General features: G+C 46.2%; 1 protein-coding gene and 1 long non-coding RNA gene across 2 annotated transcripts in view; one reads left to right on the forward strand and one right to left on the reverse strand.

Moving 5' to 3' along the window:
* Positions 1-7,942, reverse strand: part of OXSR1 (oxidative stress responsive kinase 1) — a 91,787-nt gene extending 83,845 nt beyond the window's left edge. The window contains exon 1 of the mRNA XM_075144260.1: positions 7,783-7,942. Within this exon, the coding sequence (XP_075000361.1) occupies positions 7,783-7,852 (70 nt within the window). The 5' untranslated portion in view covers positions 7,853-7,942. The remainder of the gene's footprint in view (positions 1-7,782) is intronic.
* A 587-nt stretch (positions 7,943-8,529) lies between these two features.
* On the forward strand, positions 8,530-16,813 carry LOC142079659 (uncharacterized). The gene is made up of 4 exons (XR_012672750.1): positions 8,530-8,849; positions 11,337-11,470; positions 12,520-13,079; positions 16,737-16,813. It is a non-coding gene; the product is annotated as an uncharacterized LOC142079659 (long non-coding RNA).
* Positions 16,814-17,626: the final 813 nt, after the last annotated feature.

The following is a 17,626-nucleotide window of genomic DNA, read 5'->3' on the forward strand; positions in this document are numbered from 1 at the left end:
ACAGGTATCTGCTCTGAGCACAGCCAGCTAATTTTCTTAAGGAAAATATTCTTTAAGTGCTCTCATCCCACAGCTATTAACTTGCTCTCTCACTTTTCAAATGCTATAATTTTCCACTACTCCACTACATTTTCCACCATTTTCAAAGCTTTCTTTTCAGAGAGCAGGAACAAGCCCTGGATCCCAAGAAAATGGACTTACAATCCTCTGAAGACCAAAAATGAGCAAAAGCCTAACTTAGACCAAATCGAAAATGAAAATGCACGATCTGTCCAACAGTAACTATGGAGCTTTCATCCAATGTTTAGAAAAACTTCAGTTTTACAAAACATACGTTGAATTGCCACAAGATGCAATAATCTCACGCCCTGGCCACAAGCATGTCAATACAATTCCACGTTCACAACTAGTTTTTTTTAGAACATTTTCCTATTTGACAACACTCTCCCCTCTAACGAACTGCAAAATTTATCAATTAACTCTGCTCTAAGACAAAAAGCAACTTAAATTCTTCCACACAATAAGATAGCAGAGGATACCACAGGACAAGCCACGTGCTCAGAAGACTCAGAGGGGTACTCAAGGTCAAAATTTCACTCTGCAGTTTTAACTTATTAACAATTCCATGGATGGATGAAAAGGAAACAGAGCATCCTCCCACACAGCTCTATTAATAGCAAGGTGCTAGCAGTAAAAAGAGTAAAGTTTGTGCTTAAATTACCATTCATAACTATAAAGCGGTAAAATTTCGGCAAAATCCAAGGAGAATTTACTACAGTAAGAGACAATCACCGAAGTATTTCAACTCACACTATTCTTCTTTAACAGCTGCTCATACCTTTTCTCTCCAGAATGAATTTACACAGGCTCATTTCCTGCCTGAAGGAAATATCCATTTGGGAGAATGCTATAAAGTCAGTTTAGCATGAAACAGTGAAATGGAACAAAACAAGGAATTTTTCTCTCCCCCACCCCCAACTCAGTAGCTCTGAAGACAAAATGGATGGGGCAGAAAAATTGAAATTTGGCCAGAAACTAAAACCTTATTCAGAAAAGCTTTTCTGTATTCCCTCAAAAATGCATTTTAATTTGACTGAGTTACAAGAGTTTGAGTGTTGTTTCACAAGCATGCAGTACAAGCTGTATAAAACTTTAATGGATGTGTGGAGGGAAGATTCAGCTAAATTGATGATTCGGTGAGAAAGTGAATCAGTGCTGTGGATTTATTCTGTACTTCATTTACGGATGGGATTTGTGAAGCGTTTAAGACTTGAAGACAGCTGTCCCCTGCAGATTTCCCAGTATGCAGAACCAAAGAGGTCTAAGAAATCCTTGCAAGGTGTGTTAGACCCTGGTTTGGTGGAGGTTGATACATAACCAATTTTTTTTTTCCACGGTGGAATTTCTCTTAATTGCAAGAAAACCTGTGTTAAGCAAAAATTCTGTGTACAGTGACACACATCAGGAAACAACAATCTTCAAGAATCTTGAGAAGTGGTGAAAGAAAGGACTTGGAAAAAAAACATCGCTGGATGTTGTAGCTATTGAGTAGGGGTGAAAAAAATTACTGGATTTTTCCTTTTTGCATTTGGATCACCACAAATCCCTACCTGCTTGTACTATGCGACAGAACCACATAACCTGGTTAAAAACAGGGAATATGCCGGCTGCATGAGAACCCCACGCATTAGCAATGTTTCAAGGCAAACAACATACCCAGACAACCTAAGGATCAAACTTAAGGTTGACAGAATCCCACGCTAAGGTCAGTCTCTTCATTTGCACGTGTGCACAAGAAGAACATGAGAAATACTAAAGTGGTATCATGGACCTATTCAGGTACCTGTAACCCTACTGTCATTTAGCTATATTTACACTACGTGCTACGGTGATCTTGTCTTACTCAGACAAGTTTGATTTTGTTCTTAGTACAGCTCCCCTCATTAGCATATGCATTATTTTGCACATCAGAGGTACGACATCTCCTCTCATACACCAGGAGCGATAACCTTCTGGTAAACAGCCTGGACCGCCTGTCAGCCAGGGACCTAACCCTGCCTACGAGACTTTCCCGCAAGACCTCCGGAAAGATAGACGGAGTTTGACGTTTTTTAGAAATGTCAAAGCTGAACTCCCTTAGGTGAAGTCACGGGAAACTGCAGCAACTTTGAGAGCCAAGTTCGTCGTATCTGCATCTCAGTTGTTTGATTCTAAAGGGAGTGCATGGTAATAGGCTAAACTCATCTGGAAAGTCCCAGGATCCTGATACTTCAAAGATTTTGCAATGTCAAATTCCACTACTCCAACAGCTATTCTTCTACACCCACAAAGCTCTCAAGTCTGTCTCTGCCTATTAAGAAAGTTTAATAACACCGAGTTTACAAGCGCTCCATTAGCATGTCCACAGCTAAATTTACTACTACGAGAGATTTACGATGGATATGGTGCGTTTTAGGGGAAATCTTCCCAGAAAATTTGACCAAAATGCAGTTTTTCGCAATTCGCTAACACAATTAGCAGTAAGAACCAGTGTTATTGCCCATCATCTTAAACAGCTCCAACTTTTATTAAAAGATTACATCTCTAGACACTGACTTGGTGGGCAAGCTGCTAACACTCAGAAATAAAATAGATGCTGCCAAGTTTAAACAGACGAATGTTCTGGGGAAGAGTTGATCCTCTCCAAGATTTCATCAGTTGCAGAAGGAAGAAGCCTCCCAGGCGTGCATTTGTTAGCCAGCATATACACCCCTCAGGTGTGCTCAGGAGCACAGCACATCCAAATTTCCTAGCGCTAGCCAAGATATTTGCATTAAATTGAAACTATTTAAATGGTATTCTTGAGAAATGAAAGTGTTAAACATTAATCAGTCCAGGAACCTGGCAGTACTGGAAGCAACTACCACATAGAAACCAACCACAGGAAAGTGTGAACTATTTCCACATGAAAAACACCCCATATGTTTTTTTTAATACCCCAGAATAGCTGAAAGCAGCAGGAGCCGTCTCTACCCTCCCCTCAAATCAGCAGGAAAAGCAGCCACGCCGCTTCGATAACAACGATGTATTCTTCTCAGCAGCCTCTTTCACCACCGCTTGGCTTTGTATGTCCTCAGTCTGCTTCCTTGTGCATTTTATCCTCCTTCCTATCAGAGAGTAAACAACAGAAACACTAAACAAAGACACACACACACAACTAAACATCTTTTGCTTTCACTTCCCAAGAGGTGAAGATTGATTCAATTTAGCCCTATTCTAGTAGAGTGATGGTATCAAAGGTCTTAAAGAAATGAGATGTGCCACGTATTCAAAGGAAGGGTAGCCTGGATGCAGGGGTAACCTGGCTATTCAGTCTCACTCAGAAGTACACGAGAGGATATTTTTGTCTATGTCCAAGCAGCTGAGAAACTGAGGTACTGAGCATCACCCACTTCAGTGCCCAAGCAAACCAAGTACTACAAATGACCGCTAACATTTTTCTTTTTTAACAGATCTACGTTTGCCCAAAGATAATTTTATATAAGCTTTAACATAATATGAAACAACAAAAAGGCTTTTCTACCAACTTTAAGTGGAAAAAGTTTACAAACGAGCACAAAAGCAAGTCTTCAAATAAATTAACCAGCCTGAATACTGGGAATATGCTGTAGGAATCAATTTTGTTTAGCTAGGCTGGGGGGAGGAGTGGGAATCTGTGAGGAAATGCTAAACCAAAACATATGGCAGAAGACTGAAGTCTAAACACTCAATTTAGTTCTCAAGCAGTTATATTTTATAGAGTGTAACGTTTTTCTTGAATGGATTTTAAGTAGTTAGGCGTATGAAACTGGCTGCAGCTAGCACATAAGACTCACAGGTAACAATCAACACCACGCTTCAAAAAAGAAACCTAAAAAGTTATCATTGGACAAAAGCCTCCCATTCCAGCCTATTTTTCACATCCAAAGACTTCAATCGTGCCTGCTGAGTACTTACAGGCTGCTCTTTTTCAATGGCAGTGCTTTTTCAGTTCATGAGATAACTACACAAGCACAAGATGGGTGACCACAGACATTTCAATAAAATTTGGGGAAGCAGAAATATTAATTCTAAGAAGTTCTTCTATACCTGAAAAAGAAAATTTCTCCCACGCAGGCGTACATATGCTCACATGTAGAGCTTGGGAAGAATACGGCTAGAAATCTAAATATTCAACTCCAAAAGATTAACGTGTTCACAGGCAAAGCCCAACTCAAAAGCTACACGAACGACAGTCATTAAAAAACCTAATCATTCAGTAAATAGTGACTTCAATTTTCAATTTAAGCCTGATTTCTGAGGGGAGAAGAAACTCCCACCACATCTGTTAGCACAGCCTGTGTTGTCCTCATCGCTGCGAAGGAATCTGTCAGGGGAGAAAGGGCACAGGAATAGAGCAAGGGAGCACTCCCACCACTAATTTATCTTCTGTTTCTGGCACAGACTGTTCACAGCAAAGAGGATGCTCCTAAATCAAACAGCCACAGCCAGCACGGCTCTCATCTTTCCAAAGAAGTAGCAAAATGAGAATGACCCAGTTCCAATCAACTTCACTACCGCTACCAGCATTTCTAACAGGAATTGTGAGATCCAAGGGAAGCTGCATGTGCAAGTATCTGATCAGCACAAGCAGCATGAGGTCGAATTTTTTTTTCAGGCTTCAAAAAGACGACTGCTGTGATTTATATGCAATCCATGCTTGGAAGACCACCTTCACAACCACCAGCACAGACTACATTTTTCTTTTTAGATGAAAATTTAGATGTCTCCAGAGGCAGCATTTACCTGCAAAGACTATCGCTACTCTGTGGGTACATTTCATAGAAATGCTTTATAAATTGCCTTCTCTACCCCACCTCCATTTTATCCTTTTTTGAAATGAAAGTCGGGTTCTGATCCTGAGCAAGGTTCCTTGATTCAGTGGACAGAACTTATTTAACCTAAGGAAGCCACTCAGCAATTACTAACACTAAACAAGCATAATAAACACAGGCATTAATCCATACCTTTATAATGGCATGAGTCATCCCCAGTGCTGAGTAATCCTTTTTTTACTACTAGCCAAAATCAGGAGGGCAGTTTTACAAGAGAAGTTCCCTTTGCAGGTAGAAAACTTGTTCTTTCAATTCCTGCACCAAAATGGTATGGAGCCATCCATGTCAAATGAAAGCCACATATGGCTATTTTCAGGCAAAACCAGCACAAATTAAGGAATTGGACTACACATGGATTTCCTTTATTCTGATGTGGAAAAATAGCTGAGCTGGTAATCTACTGAATGTCAGACGCTAAAAGTAAAGAGCAACGTTTTTCATCAGGAAACAAGTTAAATCCTCTAAAAGCACCAGTGCAAGGTTCATCTCTTTCCACACCAGGACATCTCTTTGTTCCCTGCTGAAAGACTTTTACAGCTCTATAGAAGTAAAGAGAGCTCAAAAAAAAAACCCCACCCCTTGAGGTTTTCAGGAGACATGAAGCAAGGCAGTCCAGCTCAGTTAACACAGTGACATTTTGTCCCACAAATCATATACAGGCTAGGAAACTTGCGTCATATCTCCATCCAGGACACTGGCAGACACACCAATGTTTGAAATGAGTAAGGGGGCAGGGGGATGGGAAAAGTTAAAAAGAGAAACCATATGTTTGCAATATACACATTTCAGTGCACACTCCATCACACGCCCAAATGCCAACATAACCATTTAGTGAGCAGGCGACATCCAGAACCTCAGTTTACAGAAGGACAGAGAAAAGACACAGAAGACATTAAATACTTCTTTCCTGATTTATCCCCAAGTTCTGTCAGTTAACGTGAGATGACAACACATCTCTGTGCTCCTCCTAATACTTTGAGGCTGCAGGATGTGTGTCTCCAGTAGCAAGTTCTCCGAAGAGCAGAAGTGCATTTACATTCTCTTTTGTTCCCATCCCACCCCGCTCCCCAGCTACAAAGAGGCAGATTGTCCGTTTGCTCCTATCCTTGGATACTCAAGCTGAAATCCTTGCTTTGTGCTACCACAGCACCCCTTTGCAGGCTCCCAAAAGAAAACACACACACACACAGATGCAGTTCCCTTTCCCTGGGAAATGGGTGGCACGTTCTCCCCCTTCCTCCCCGCACCTTTATCTCCTGCTCCTCAAAGACGCTGAACATCATCCTCCCCAGGGCGCATTTTCCAAAGGATGTTTAAAGGGTTGATCTGTAAGATTACGCCTTCCCTCTTTACGGGGAGTTTGTCTCCTTCCTAAAGCTCTGCTGCTCCCACTAAGTGAAGGAAGAGGACAAAGCCTGACCCCACAGAGCAACAGGGATTTCCAGAAGGATTTCCCCCCCTCCACAGCTTTAGTTCCTTCCTACTTTTAAACAATGCCAAGAATTTAATCTCTTAAAACAGCATTTTCACAAACTCTCCCACCCTCCTTAACAGAAAACAAGTCTCCCCATGAGGCAGAGATGGAAGGCCTGGGCATGATAGCGCAACGTCATTTATAAACTTCAAATAAAAGCGCTCCACAAAGATTACTCTAAAAATTAACCTCCTTCCTAAAAGCCTTTGGCTAGGAGCCTGCCCTGCCGCCTCCTGCTTTATTTTGTGCCTCCGGAGAGCGAGACGGGAGGCACTGACCTTAGAGTCACCTGTGGCACCACCTCAGATGTGTCACATACTCACCCTAGAGCAATATATCCCTCAAACACACACCCCAACAAAATGGTTGAGACAGCCAATAAATCAGTACAGCGGGAAGCCTTTGGTAACTGTGCAGTTTAAAGTCAAGAGAGAGTGAGGGGAGGGAAAAAAAAAAAATCATTTAATGGAGAGAGCAAGGGCTGGGGCCTCGAGCTGTGAGGACAATGAATGAAAATTCACAGCAGCAGCAAAAACCCAGGATAAAAGGCTCGTTTGGCGGCACTACAAAACCCTCCATCCCCTGCACAGACCAAAGCAACACGGGGCTCCGAAACGGCTAAGAGAGGAGTCACTCCCCCAAAATGAATGGGGGTGCCCTGAAAGGAGAGAGCCCACCTAAGCTGTGGAGTTTGTTCCTACATGCCCAGCACACCCAAATTCGCTGGGTGACGGGCAGACAGAAGAGCCCCCACAGCCTGGACCCTGTCCCGCTCTGTCCCTGCTCACCCAGGCATGAGGACACACATCGCCCCGCGCAGAAGAGGGAGGCAGAGGCTGGAGATGAGCTCCCTGCCAGGGGAATGCCCCCCCATGACTGCCCCAAGCCTCTGCTGGGGGTGGGGCAGACCCACTACCCCTCTGTGGGTCCCGCATACGAGTGAGGAGGGGGAGCAGCCCCCCGCACCCACGGAGAGGCTGCAGAAATCGGCCCCCAGGCCCGCATCCACCCAGCCCCTCCCTGAACACGTACACCCCACGGGGCGGGGGCCGGACCCACAGACACCCCCCTTGGAGTGAGGGGGGGGCACACCCCCACACGTCCCCCTCGCGAGAGAGGGCAGACCCCCCTCAGCAAAGGGGTCTCCCAGACCCCCACACCCCCCCGAGGCGGGAGGGCAGACCCCCCTCACACCCTCCCCACACACACCTCGCTGGGCGTGGGGGGGCACACTCCCACTCCTTGACAGGGTGGGGTGTGACAGGACCCCCCTCAGCTGAGGGGGGACAGACCCCCCCCAAAACTTCCCTCAGCGGACGGGGGCGCCCCACACACACACACACCACCCCCCCTCCGCGGTGCGCACAGACGCCGGGCGGGGGCCCAGCGTCCCCGTCCCGCCCCGCTGCCGCTCACCGATGACCTCCTGCAGCTCGTAGTCATCCTTGTTGATGGACCAGGGCAGCGCGCTGGGGTCCTCGGCCATGGCCGCGCCGCGCCCGCCGCCCGCCCGCCCTCCGCACCGCGAGAGGGAGCGCCACGCAGGAGCGAGGGAGCGGAGAGGCGCTGCGCTGCCCCGCGCAGCCCGGCTGCCCCGACCCCCAGCCGAGCCCCCGCCGGCAGCGGCACCCGCAACCCCGCCGCCTCCGCCGCCGCCTGCCGCTACCGCCGGCCAAACTTTGCCTGCTCCCTCCACCTGCCCATGCCCAGAGCGCCCTGACGTCACCCGCGCACGCCGCCGCCGCCGCGCGCACGCCCCGCCCGCCACAGCGGAGCGCCGCTCGCCGCCATCTTGAGCGTGGCACCCCTCCGCCGCCGCCGCCGCATCCCAGCTCACCACGGTTTACTCGGCTGCCGCCACCTCCCTCGGGGGACGGGATGCTACGCCGGGCTGCCGAAAGCGGACGGCGGAGGGGGAGTTCTTAAGGAAGAGAAAGGGAAGGGCGGGGATGCCACACACAAGATGGCGGCTGCCCACATCTTCCCCTCCCTCAGGCAAGAGGCGGGAGGGGCTGCTGCCTTAAGACCCACTGCGAGCTGCGATTGGCTGCCAACTACCAAATCCGCAGCTCCCATTGGCGGAGAGGCCGTCAATCGCATCTTGTCCTTCTCCAGGGTCCCTTCGGTCGCGGGGCCTCTGGTCGGGGCTGGGAGCGAGGGCCAGGGAGCGGCGGGAAGGGCGGCCGGGCCTGGGCCTAGGCCCGGGCCTGCCTTGAGGGGGATTCAGAGCCTGGCGGGTGGGAGGTGACCCGCATCGCAGCGTGCCAGCAGTCCTCCTCCCAAACGTGGTAGCAGCTGGCTGGTGCAGCAACCCTGTGGTCTCCCTGGTGCGTTGGACACATTGGAACCCACCGGACGGAAAGGTGGAAAGCAATGACGTGGCCTTGCCCAGATTTGTTTCAGGAGGGATGTTTTAATCCCGAGGCAAAAAGGGCCAAGCCACTGTCTCCCAACTCCGTTTCCCCGCTGGCCGCTGCCCTGTGGTGAGCAGGTGGGGAGCCCAGCCCAGGCGCTTTGGGGATCCACATTCCATGTTTAAAAATAGGTCCCGGGGTTACGATGGGTATGGAGGGGTCAGGAGGTCTGGTTTTATCCTCGCTGCCTCCGAGAATGAGCAATTCTCTGGTTTCCCAGCTGCCGGATGCTTCTGCTTGCTCCACGCTGCAATTTGAACATTAGTGGATAAGTCCAACACCCTTATCCTATGGTTCATGGCCCACAAGTCCATAGCTGATCTGGATGCATTCAGAAGTACATCTGGTGGTCAGTGGGGGAAAAAAAATCAGATTAAAAGAGCGAGGTACTGTGAACTAGTACCATGAACCCATGAAGGCTGCTGTCTATTTAGGTTTAAAGTGTTTGCAGTTTGGGGATCTATTTTTTTTCCAACATAAAATAGATAAAACAGTGCGTCTCTCACTATCTCCAGGCATGATAGTAACCATCAGGAGAACTGATTGGGAATTTCTGTATCAGGTTTCATTCTTCTTTGCAGGTCGCTGTTCTTGTAGTTTGATGTCAGGCACTACTGTGAGTCAAAGAACATCAGTTATACATATTTTTAGCTTATTAGGACAAATTCCTGAGATGCCTCTGATGAACCAGGCTTTGTAGAGGACCACTGTCCCCTGCCAAATGCATGGTCTGACTCCAGTATTTTCACTTGTGCTACCTAACGCAGGACACTAACTCCTTCCTTCTACTCTTTTTTTTGTCCTACAGAAGCAAGAGGCCCACAGTCCCATCTTGCTCGCAGGCACTCAACAACTATGGTCTCTGTCCATGAGGCAGAGCTTCCAACTGAAAAGCTGTTTGTTTTTCCTATTTGGCTGTGTTAAACATTCCTCTGCTGAGTGATTTTTAATATTTGCTAAATATGCTTTAATTACTGCTCGGAACTGTCTCTGTGATCTTTTAACCATGTTATAAAAGGAGTTTATACAGCAATTAAAACCAGGTTTTACCCCAGAGCATGCACTCGGGTGGCCAGTGTCATATTTCTGATAGCTAACAGCATATAAAAAATGGATCTGAGCCAGGCATTAACAACAAAAAGAGACTTATATGTGCTTAATTTTACCACAGTGTTTTTAAAGTCAGAACCGTATTTTTTGAATTCTCTTATTTTGGGCCGAAAATCCTCCCCCTGAAGGCAATGCTAAGACTCCATTGATTTAAATCAATGGGGCAGGATTAGACCCACAATAAGCCTTGTTCTTTAAGAATTAGCGCAGACTTTGATCAAAATTAAAATTTAAAATGTGCACTGACAAAACCACCAGCGGCCACATGAGCATACACAAATGAATGCCGTATTTTAGTTTTCCAGCTCTGCAGTGAAAAATGAATTTCCACATTTTTAACCCAAAACCTCTCATTCACATAGAACCTGGGTCCCACAAATTTTCTATTATTATTTAAATAAACTCAGCATTTTGGGTCCCTCAAAAGTCAGGCGTTGCTGTTGCATTCATTTGGCGGGTTGTTTCAACCCAAGTCCGATGAGGGATGAAAAAAGGGAGCTGGCTTGCACAAGGATCTTAATCCTTATCCCACTTCAGATCTCCAAGCAGCACCTTCTCCTGTTTCATCATTAATATTCTGCTCCTACTTTTTCTGATTTGCTTTATTTTGTCTGTCTCGTGTAGGTTGTAAGCTCTTCAGGGCAGAGGCAATGTCTCTATTTATAAAAAAGCCTGTGAAGTGGTGCTGCTGAATCAAGTGGTTTGTTGTAATAACAAGAAATTTTAGTAGAAATCTGAAGTGGAAAAGCAGTTTCCTGGTGTATCCACCTCCACTCTGGACCAGGCTTTAGTAGAGACTGAGAAGTGGAAAAACTCCAGACGTCTTTTAGGTAGGAAGGCTGCAGTCCGAGAAGAAGTCTCAGAGCTGGGTTTCCCGTATTTTTTGACTTCCAGTAAAACACCACGGTGATTAGGGCAGGCAGTGCCCTCCTCCCATTGATTCTGCTGCAGAGTAAAGGCTTTCTTCTGACACCTGCATTTCACTGATGTCCCCGGGGCTCACGTCCCCGGCGACTGGCTGGGCGCCTGTGCACAACAGGCACACGACGCATGCATTCGCACAAAATGCTCTCATTCTCGTAAGACACATCGTTTCCTGCCTTTGTGGGCCAATTACTTATTGTTTCAATGAAACTTACTGGCACTATCCAGCTCTTTGCCTTTTTTTTTTTTCATTCATGTAATATTGGCTAACGTAAAACTGATGTTTAATGCATAGATTGGTGATTCTAATACTCAACGCACAGACGCTACTAGCTTTAGTACCTGTAAAGGATCCTTGATGGTTGGTGTATTTTATCATCGCAAGTGTGAACATGAACAAAATTAATTTATAACTGGGTTGTAGAAAACTAGTCTAAACTCTAGTTTGCTTATCGAGGCACTGCAGATTTCATCTTCCTATTCATGTAAACTCTCAGATATATCATTTTCTTCTTGTTACAGTTAAAGTCGAAGTTGCTTTTCCAGAACAGCCGTGCAGAGGCATTTGCTGTCACAGTTCAGTAGCGTTTGGGGCCACGGCAATTGTTGCCGCGTTTCCAGTTAAAGGCTTTTGAAGGCATGATAAACCACTGTGTGTAAGTAACTGTGCATTAGCTACCATGTTTCTTGCAAACAATAGCAGTTAATGTGCTTATTGAACTGCTTGGTACGGGCATGGTTTGCTGAAGCGAGGGGGAGCCCAACAATGCCTGTCTTACTGCATTCAGAATAGGGCAAGTGCGCGTCGGCAAGCAGAATGCCTGACCTTGTTTCACTACAAAATTTGCCCGCTGTTCTTTCTTCATGGAAACACTTCCAGGTTTATTGAAGGGATTTTACTTTATCAAACAGCAGCTGATTATTTAACAAAGTACAAGGCAGTTTCCGCTCCAGCCAACAAAGGCAGGCACTGCACTTTATCTCCGGAGATTTCTCCTGGCAGCTTTGCTTTGGGTTTTGAGAAATAAGGCAAGGACCATGCAGTGGCGGAAGGAGCAGTGATTTAAAATCCTCCAACTGGAGCAAGTTTTTAATAATAGTTGTTTTCAAAACACAAGCCAAATGCCAGTCTAAACCACACCGGCAGGTTTTCCTAAGTGATCTTGTGTACTACCGTGTATCTCCGCCCCGTCATTGAGTGCCGGTGTGCTAAGTCATTTTAAATTCACCTTTGAGGTCACTTTGAAGTCAAGTAGCTGAAGGCCCGGTTTTAACAGGTGAATTCTGGTTCTCACAGTATGTTTACTGAAACCAGCTTTCGCTCTGCAAACACACTTCTTATCCCATCGCCACTGCCTCTCAACAGAAACGCTGTGCTGTTCTCTTACTTCCTCCACCGAAAATATCCCCCAGATTTTAAGCTCCAGGAAACAAGTGAAGAGCTTATGACTAAGACAAGTTTTTTCTTCTTACTTTTTTCTTCTAAGTTTATGATTTTTTAGTATACAGATTGAAAGCCAGTTAACCCTCTCTGTAACAAATTATAGCTTTGCTGCCTCTTTCAAATCTAATATAAAATCAATGATAGGTTTAAGAAATAATTATAACAAGATCTTGCCACTTACCCGAACCACAGCTTAATAATCAGCTCTTGCTTTCCTCTGGTTTACAATAATGCTTTCTTCATACTGCTTTGTCTTTACAGAAGCTAATGAAAGACACTTCACATGCCCATACCTCTTTTCACCCTGGGAATGTCACAGCTTCGAAGGACAGAAAGGTTTTCCCACTGGCCTTTTCTGTGGAGGGTAAATCTCCATCATAAAACATTTTCTAAGCAGCTGAGCAGGACAGGGGGATTGAGACTGTGTTTCAGAGCTTTTCCCCTCGTTGTTGAAAATGCAAAATAGGTCTGATGCAAGCATCCAGACCCTGACGGACAAGCGGGTACACCTGGCCTGACTCCTCTTTTGCAGTTGAAGGCCAAGGACTGTTGGTTCTATTACGTAAAGCTTTGTGTGTGTATTTAAGACCGTTTCGGACATTTTATTATTCAATAACACTCTTTTAGAAAAATACTCACTCCGGACATAACTCCTGACAGAAATCAGCGTAGCAATGCCAGAGAAGATCACCTTCTTGCCACTTGCTGTTGCAGCAGAGAAGTCCCGAGTGTCCCTGGGTACTTAAATCTCCTCCTGAGGGCTGGCCGTGGCAGGACTGAACACAGAAAGCAGCTTTTGGAGGAGACACTGCTGCGCTCAGGTGATACAGCATGGATATTCTGTCAGCTGGGAGTGCTTGGACCCAATTTACAGCTGGCAAACCTTGAAGAAATAAAATAAAACATCTTTTGTGACATTACAACGAAGCAAGATGAATTCTCTTAAAAGGCAGCGAGAAGAGAAACTCTAGGAATAGAAAGATAGGGTTGAATAAGTTTTCATTCACTTCTTACCATCTGGGAATAAGATTTGTGAGGGAATATTGTTCTTATCCTTATAAATGGCCAGTATCTTCTCGAACCCAGTTAAGCTGAGGCCAGGCAAGGTTTGTGGTTCACATTAGCAGATTCTAATGACATGAGTTTACAATAATAGTCTAATAGTTCAGTGTAACAGTGACTCATAGCTCATTACTATGGCGATAGGAATGTAAAGAGATCTCATTTGAAAAAAAATCTATTTGGATAGTTCACATCCTTTCCTCCCCACTCATGAATTCCTGTGTCATTGACTTGCTGGCTGCTAAAAATAGGATCCTTTTTGTGTATCTAAAGTAAAGGAAAACCCAGAATCAGAGAGACAGTAGGAGGGAACCAAGGTCCTTACATATAGAGCCTTCAGGAAATATTTGTAATGAAAGCCCCCCGAGAGTGCAGCAATGTTTTCAAAAGATGGAAACCATCTAAGAAGATATTCTGCAGGAAGAAGGAGAAGAGTTAATGAATCGCACCAGCTCCCAGCTTTGATACTTTGTACTATGGGGATGGGAAGATTCATCTCTCTATCAGATATAGGACCAAGCTGCAGTTTCGTCTTGGAGAAGCTGTTCCACTTCAGCAACAGGAGAGGAAGCTTCAGGGAACAGCCCAGGAGCCGCCCTGTGGGCTGGTGAGGAGCCAGAGAGGAGCCACAAGAGAAGGAGACTCACTAGGAGTCACCTGAAGTCGTACAAATCTGTTAAGGTCGGGAGTAGGAAAGGGGAACTGGGAAGACATGAGTAAGGTATCTCCGAGTTAAATGGATTCCCACCACCACCCCTTTGGGAAAAAAAAACCCGCATGGCACCTCAGAAACACACCACTGAAGTGTGAAATCATGCGGCAGGGAAAGCTGTCACAGAGAATCAGAAATTGATTTAATAGAGAAAAATTGACTGCTGCATAATTTGTGCAGATTGCTAGCTGAGAGAGGGATATCCACGGCTCCTAAGGGCTTAGCTTAGCGGGCACCGTCTGGCAAAAGGTGTGGAAAGCAAAATTTCATCGTTGGTAATTCTACGTGTACTGAATGCTTCCTCTTCAATACCGAACAATTAAAATCAATGACAGGATGCTAGGTAACAAAAGAAAATGACTGATCAATATGCATGTCTTGGAGCTGAAGAAAAACCCGTCTGCCGAGAGCAGCATGCTGATGAGGCGAGATTTCTGAGAGCTCAGATAGAAAATCTTAAAAGCTTCCATTCCCGATGCTCGATAAAACAATGCGGCTAAGCAGATGCCAGATGCAGTGCTAGGAGAGGTTAAGTCACCGGGGAGGCCAAAGAATAACTGTTAGGAAAAACAGGGAATATTCATTTTTAGACTAAATAGCTTCAGAGTAAAAAACGTGATGCTTCTTTTCTTTGCCTTTCTTTCTAAAGATCTCAAAAGCCCTTTACTGATATTGAAAAAATATGTTCTCTGCATACCCATGTGAGGTTTTAGAGATGCTGAGACACTGACATTTTAAGGCCAATGTCCATTTTAGTCCTCAGCTCAAAGCACTTTAAATCTCATTTCCACGTATATTTCAGTTAGGGGCATCTGCCAAGTGCTGCCAAAAATCAAACACTAACTCTTCCACGATTCAGTAGTTTTAGATCAGTCACCCAGATTTCTAAACACTTTTGAAAACGTTGCTGTAAAGCAGCGTCCACCGTGGCTCCGGCAGGACAGGGAATGGCACGGGGACCTTTGGGTTCGCTTACCCAGTTTTCCCCTCCTGAATGGTATTTTTTGTTTCTGAGGCAACAGATCGTAAACTGGCACACAAGCAGTTAAGCACCTTAGGACTTGCAGCTCTTACATTTAGTTCTGCTGACACAAACAGAAGGCGAACATAGCTGAAGATTAGAGCCAGGAAAATGCTGCAAAAACTTTGTGAAAGTTCACTTCATTGTAACCCCCACATTTGCCTGAACATATTTTCCGTGAGTCCATCCTTTTCCTAACTTTAGCGTCCTAAGCAGTAGACAAAGACCCGTTTCATCACCTCGTGAGTTTGATTTCATTAACAAACTAGACAAGATTCATAGCGTTGAGCCCGCACGTTCTCACTGGGCTTGGAGCAAGGGTTCTCCTCCTCCTCCTCCCACCACCTCGCCTCCTCCGCAGAGCCCTCCTGCTCCCTCGGCGTAGGTGAAACGAGCAGCCATCCACTTTACGAGTCAGCAGGACCCACTGATCCTTTCCCCCGCTGGCTGGCTCCCAGCCCGGCACGCTGCTTTGCTCTTTCCCCACATGAACGCATGGTAGGGCTGAGAGCTGTATGAAATCTGTCCGGTCTGGGGAGAGTCTGGATGCTTGGCTGTTGAAACCCTGGCACGTTCCTCCCCAGCGCCTCTGTGCTTCCAGCCATCTGCCACCTGCCTCCGCACCCGGGGGGGCTCCGCGTTTGCTAGGAATGGGAGGCTTGAAAGCGCAGCATGGAGCGACCGTGCTGTCCTCCGGCTCAGCCCCAGGCACCGCGCTCGGCTGTCCCTGCTCTGCAGGGCAGCGGGAAGGCGCGAGGAGGAAAAACGTTCCAAGCAACCTTTTGTAAAGAGACATAGTCAAGTATTTCACGGCCAATGCAGACTGCGTTCGTTCCCTCCTGCCAGTCCAGCCCCACCAAAACCCAACCTAAGCAAGCCTAGAATTGGGGAAATTGGTATCAAACCCCCTCCGCTGGCTGGCAGCCAGGAGACACTCCAGATGCAGCAGATGAAATGTTCATGCTCCGAACCGAAGGGGTGCATCCCACGCAGCACGGGACAGCACCATGACATGCCTTTGTGGAAACCGTCTTGCGCAGCTGAGACAGAATGAACTGCTGTCCGGTGGGCTCGGACAGCCCCAGCCTCTGCCACTGCATGAGCAGCTTTATCAGCGGAAACGGGAGGAGGGAAAGGCACGTTGCTGAGCCGGGCTCTGCTACAGGAACAGAAAATGCATTGTTTGTAAATCAGACTTTGGAATAGCTTAACACTTAAATACACTTTCAATTAATTAAACCTTTGCAGAGCAGCACAGCTCCCGAGTGGATACAACAATATCCATTCTCCTGACTGCAGATTTTGCTACAAGAGAGAAAGAAGTTTTCGGGGCAGGGCTTGATAGTGTTTATCAAGAAGTTGTGTCGGGTTCAAGGTCATCTCAAAATCCTGGTGGGGATTTTGGTTATAATCAAAAATGATTATAACATAGCACCTGGAGAAAATGACCTTTCGAGAAACATTTGCACACAGCGCATGTCTACTTGTCTGGTAAAACCCCAATAGGTCTGACAGAGGTGCTTTTTAATAAGCTCTATTAGCATGCTTTCCAGTAATGTGAACCTTGTAGTTTTTGTTTCTTTTTATTGCCTTATTAATATGTTTCCAGGATGCTCAAACAACATTTTCCCAGCCATTTTTATACATAATTACATTTTCTTTCCTATGCTAATTTTCTTCCAGTAAATGTGCCCTCTGGACCAAGCAGCGCCTCGATCATGGTAAAGCAACTCTTATGCCAGCGTAATGAAGAACAGAATTCGATCTGTCAAGGGGCAATACTTCATCTCTCACCCTCCATCTCTGAAGCTTAGAACATTCTGCAGCAGTTACTGAATTTCACCAGGTAAACGCTGTCCTCCCCTAAATGAGGAAATGGCGCCGACGTTCCTGCATTGGAATGAAATAGAGAGCTGGGAATATTTCTTCTGGCACAAGAGGAATAACAGATAGAAAGAGCTACCACAGCTGGACCCCCTGACCCCACCTGAGTCTGAGCTACTGCCAAACACAGGCAAAAATCATTAACTGCTCAAAAACATCCAAACAGGCGAGTGGTGTAAAGCCGCGCTGAAAGTGATGGGATGCCAGCACTTCTGGGAGTGGGACCCTGCTGGCGAGCTGCTCTTGCCGGTGATTTCCATCTAGGATAATGAATTCAGAGATGGTTTCCATATCACTGTGCATGTGTTCACTCATAGCAGCCATAGCAAAGACGTTACTTCATACGCTTTATAGGGAATATTGTCCTGCAAGCGGCTTAGCGTATAGCCTCTCCTGTTGTGAAGTGTAGCTCGTCCTTGACCTCCAGAAATTCCGTCCAACCAACGCTTCCGTGATTCAGTGATCCTTCGTCTTTTCCTGTGGCAAGGCCTTGGCCCGACAGCTGCTGGGTTTGTAAGTTATTTCCCTGTCTTGGACTGATTCTGAGCCAAGGGAAATAAAGCTGGCAAAATCCTCCAGTTTGCTGCACTGCAATATATCCCCTGCCGGGGCCTCTGGGAAGGATGTAGAGTAGGAGCTAACCATCCAGCATCCCCGCTTGCTGGGGGCGGACAGCAGAAGCCCTGGCT

The sequence above is a fragment of the Calonectris borealis genome, chromosome 2, assembly GCF_964195595.1.
Source record: "Calonectris borealis chromosome 2, bCalBor7.hap1.2, whole genome shotgun sequence".
In the NCBI taxonomy this organism is placed as follows: domain Eukaryota; kingdom Metazoa; phylum Chordata; class Aves; order Procellariiformes; family Procellariidae; genus Calonectris; species Calonectris borealis.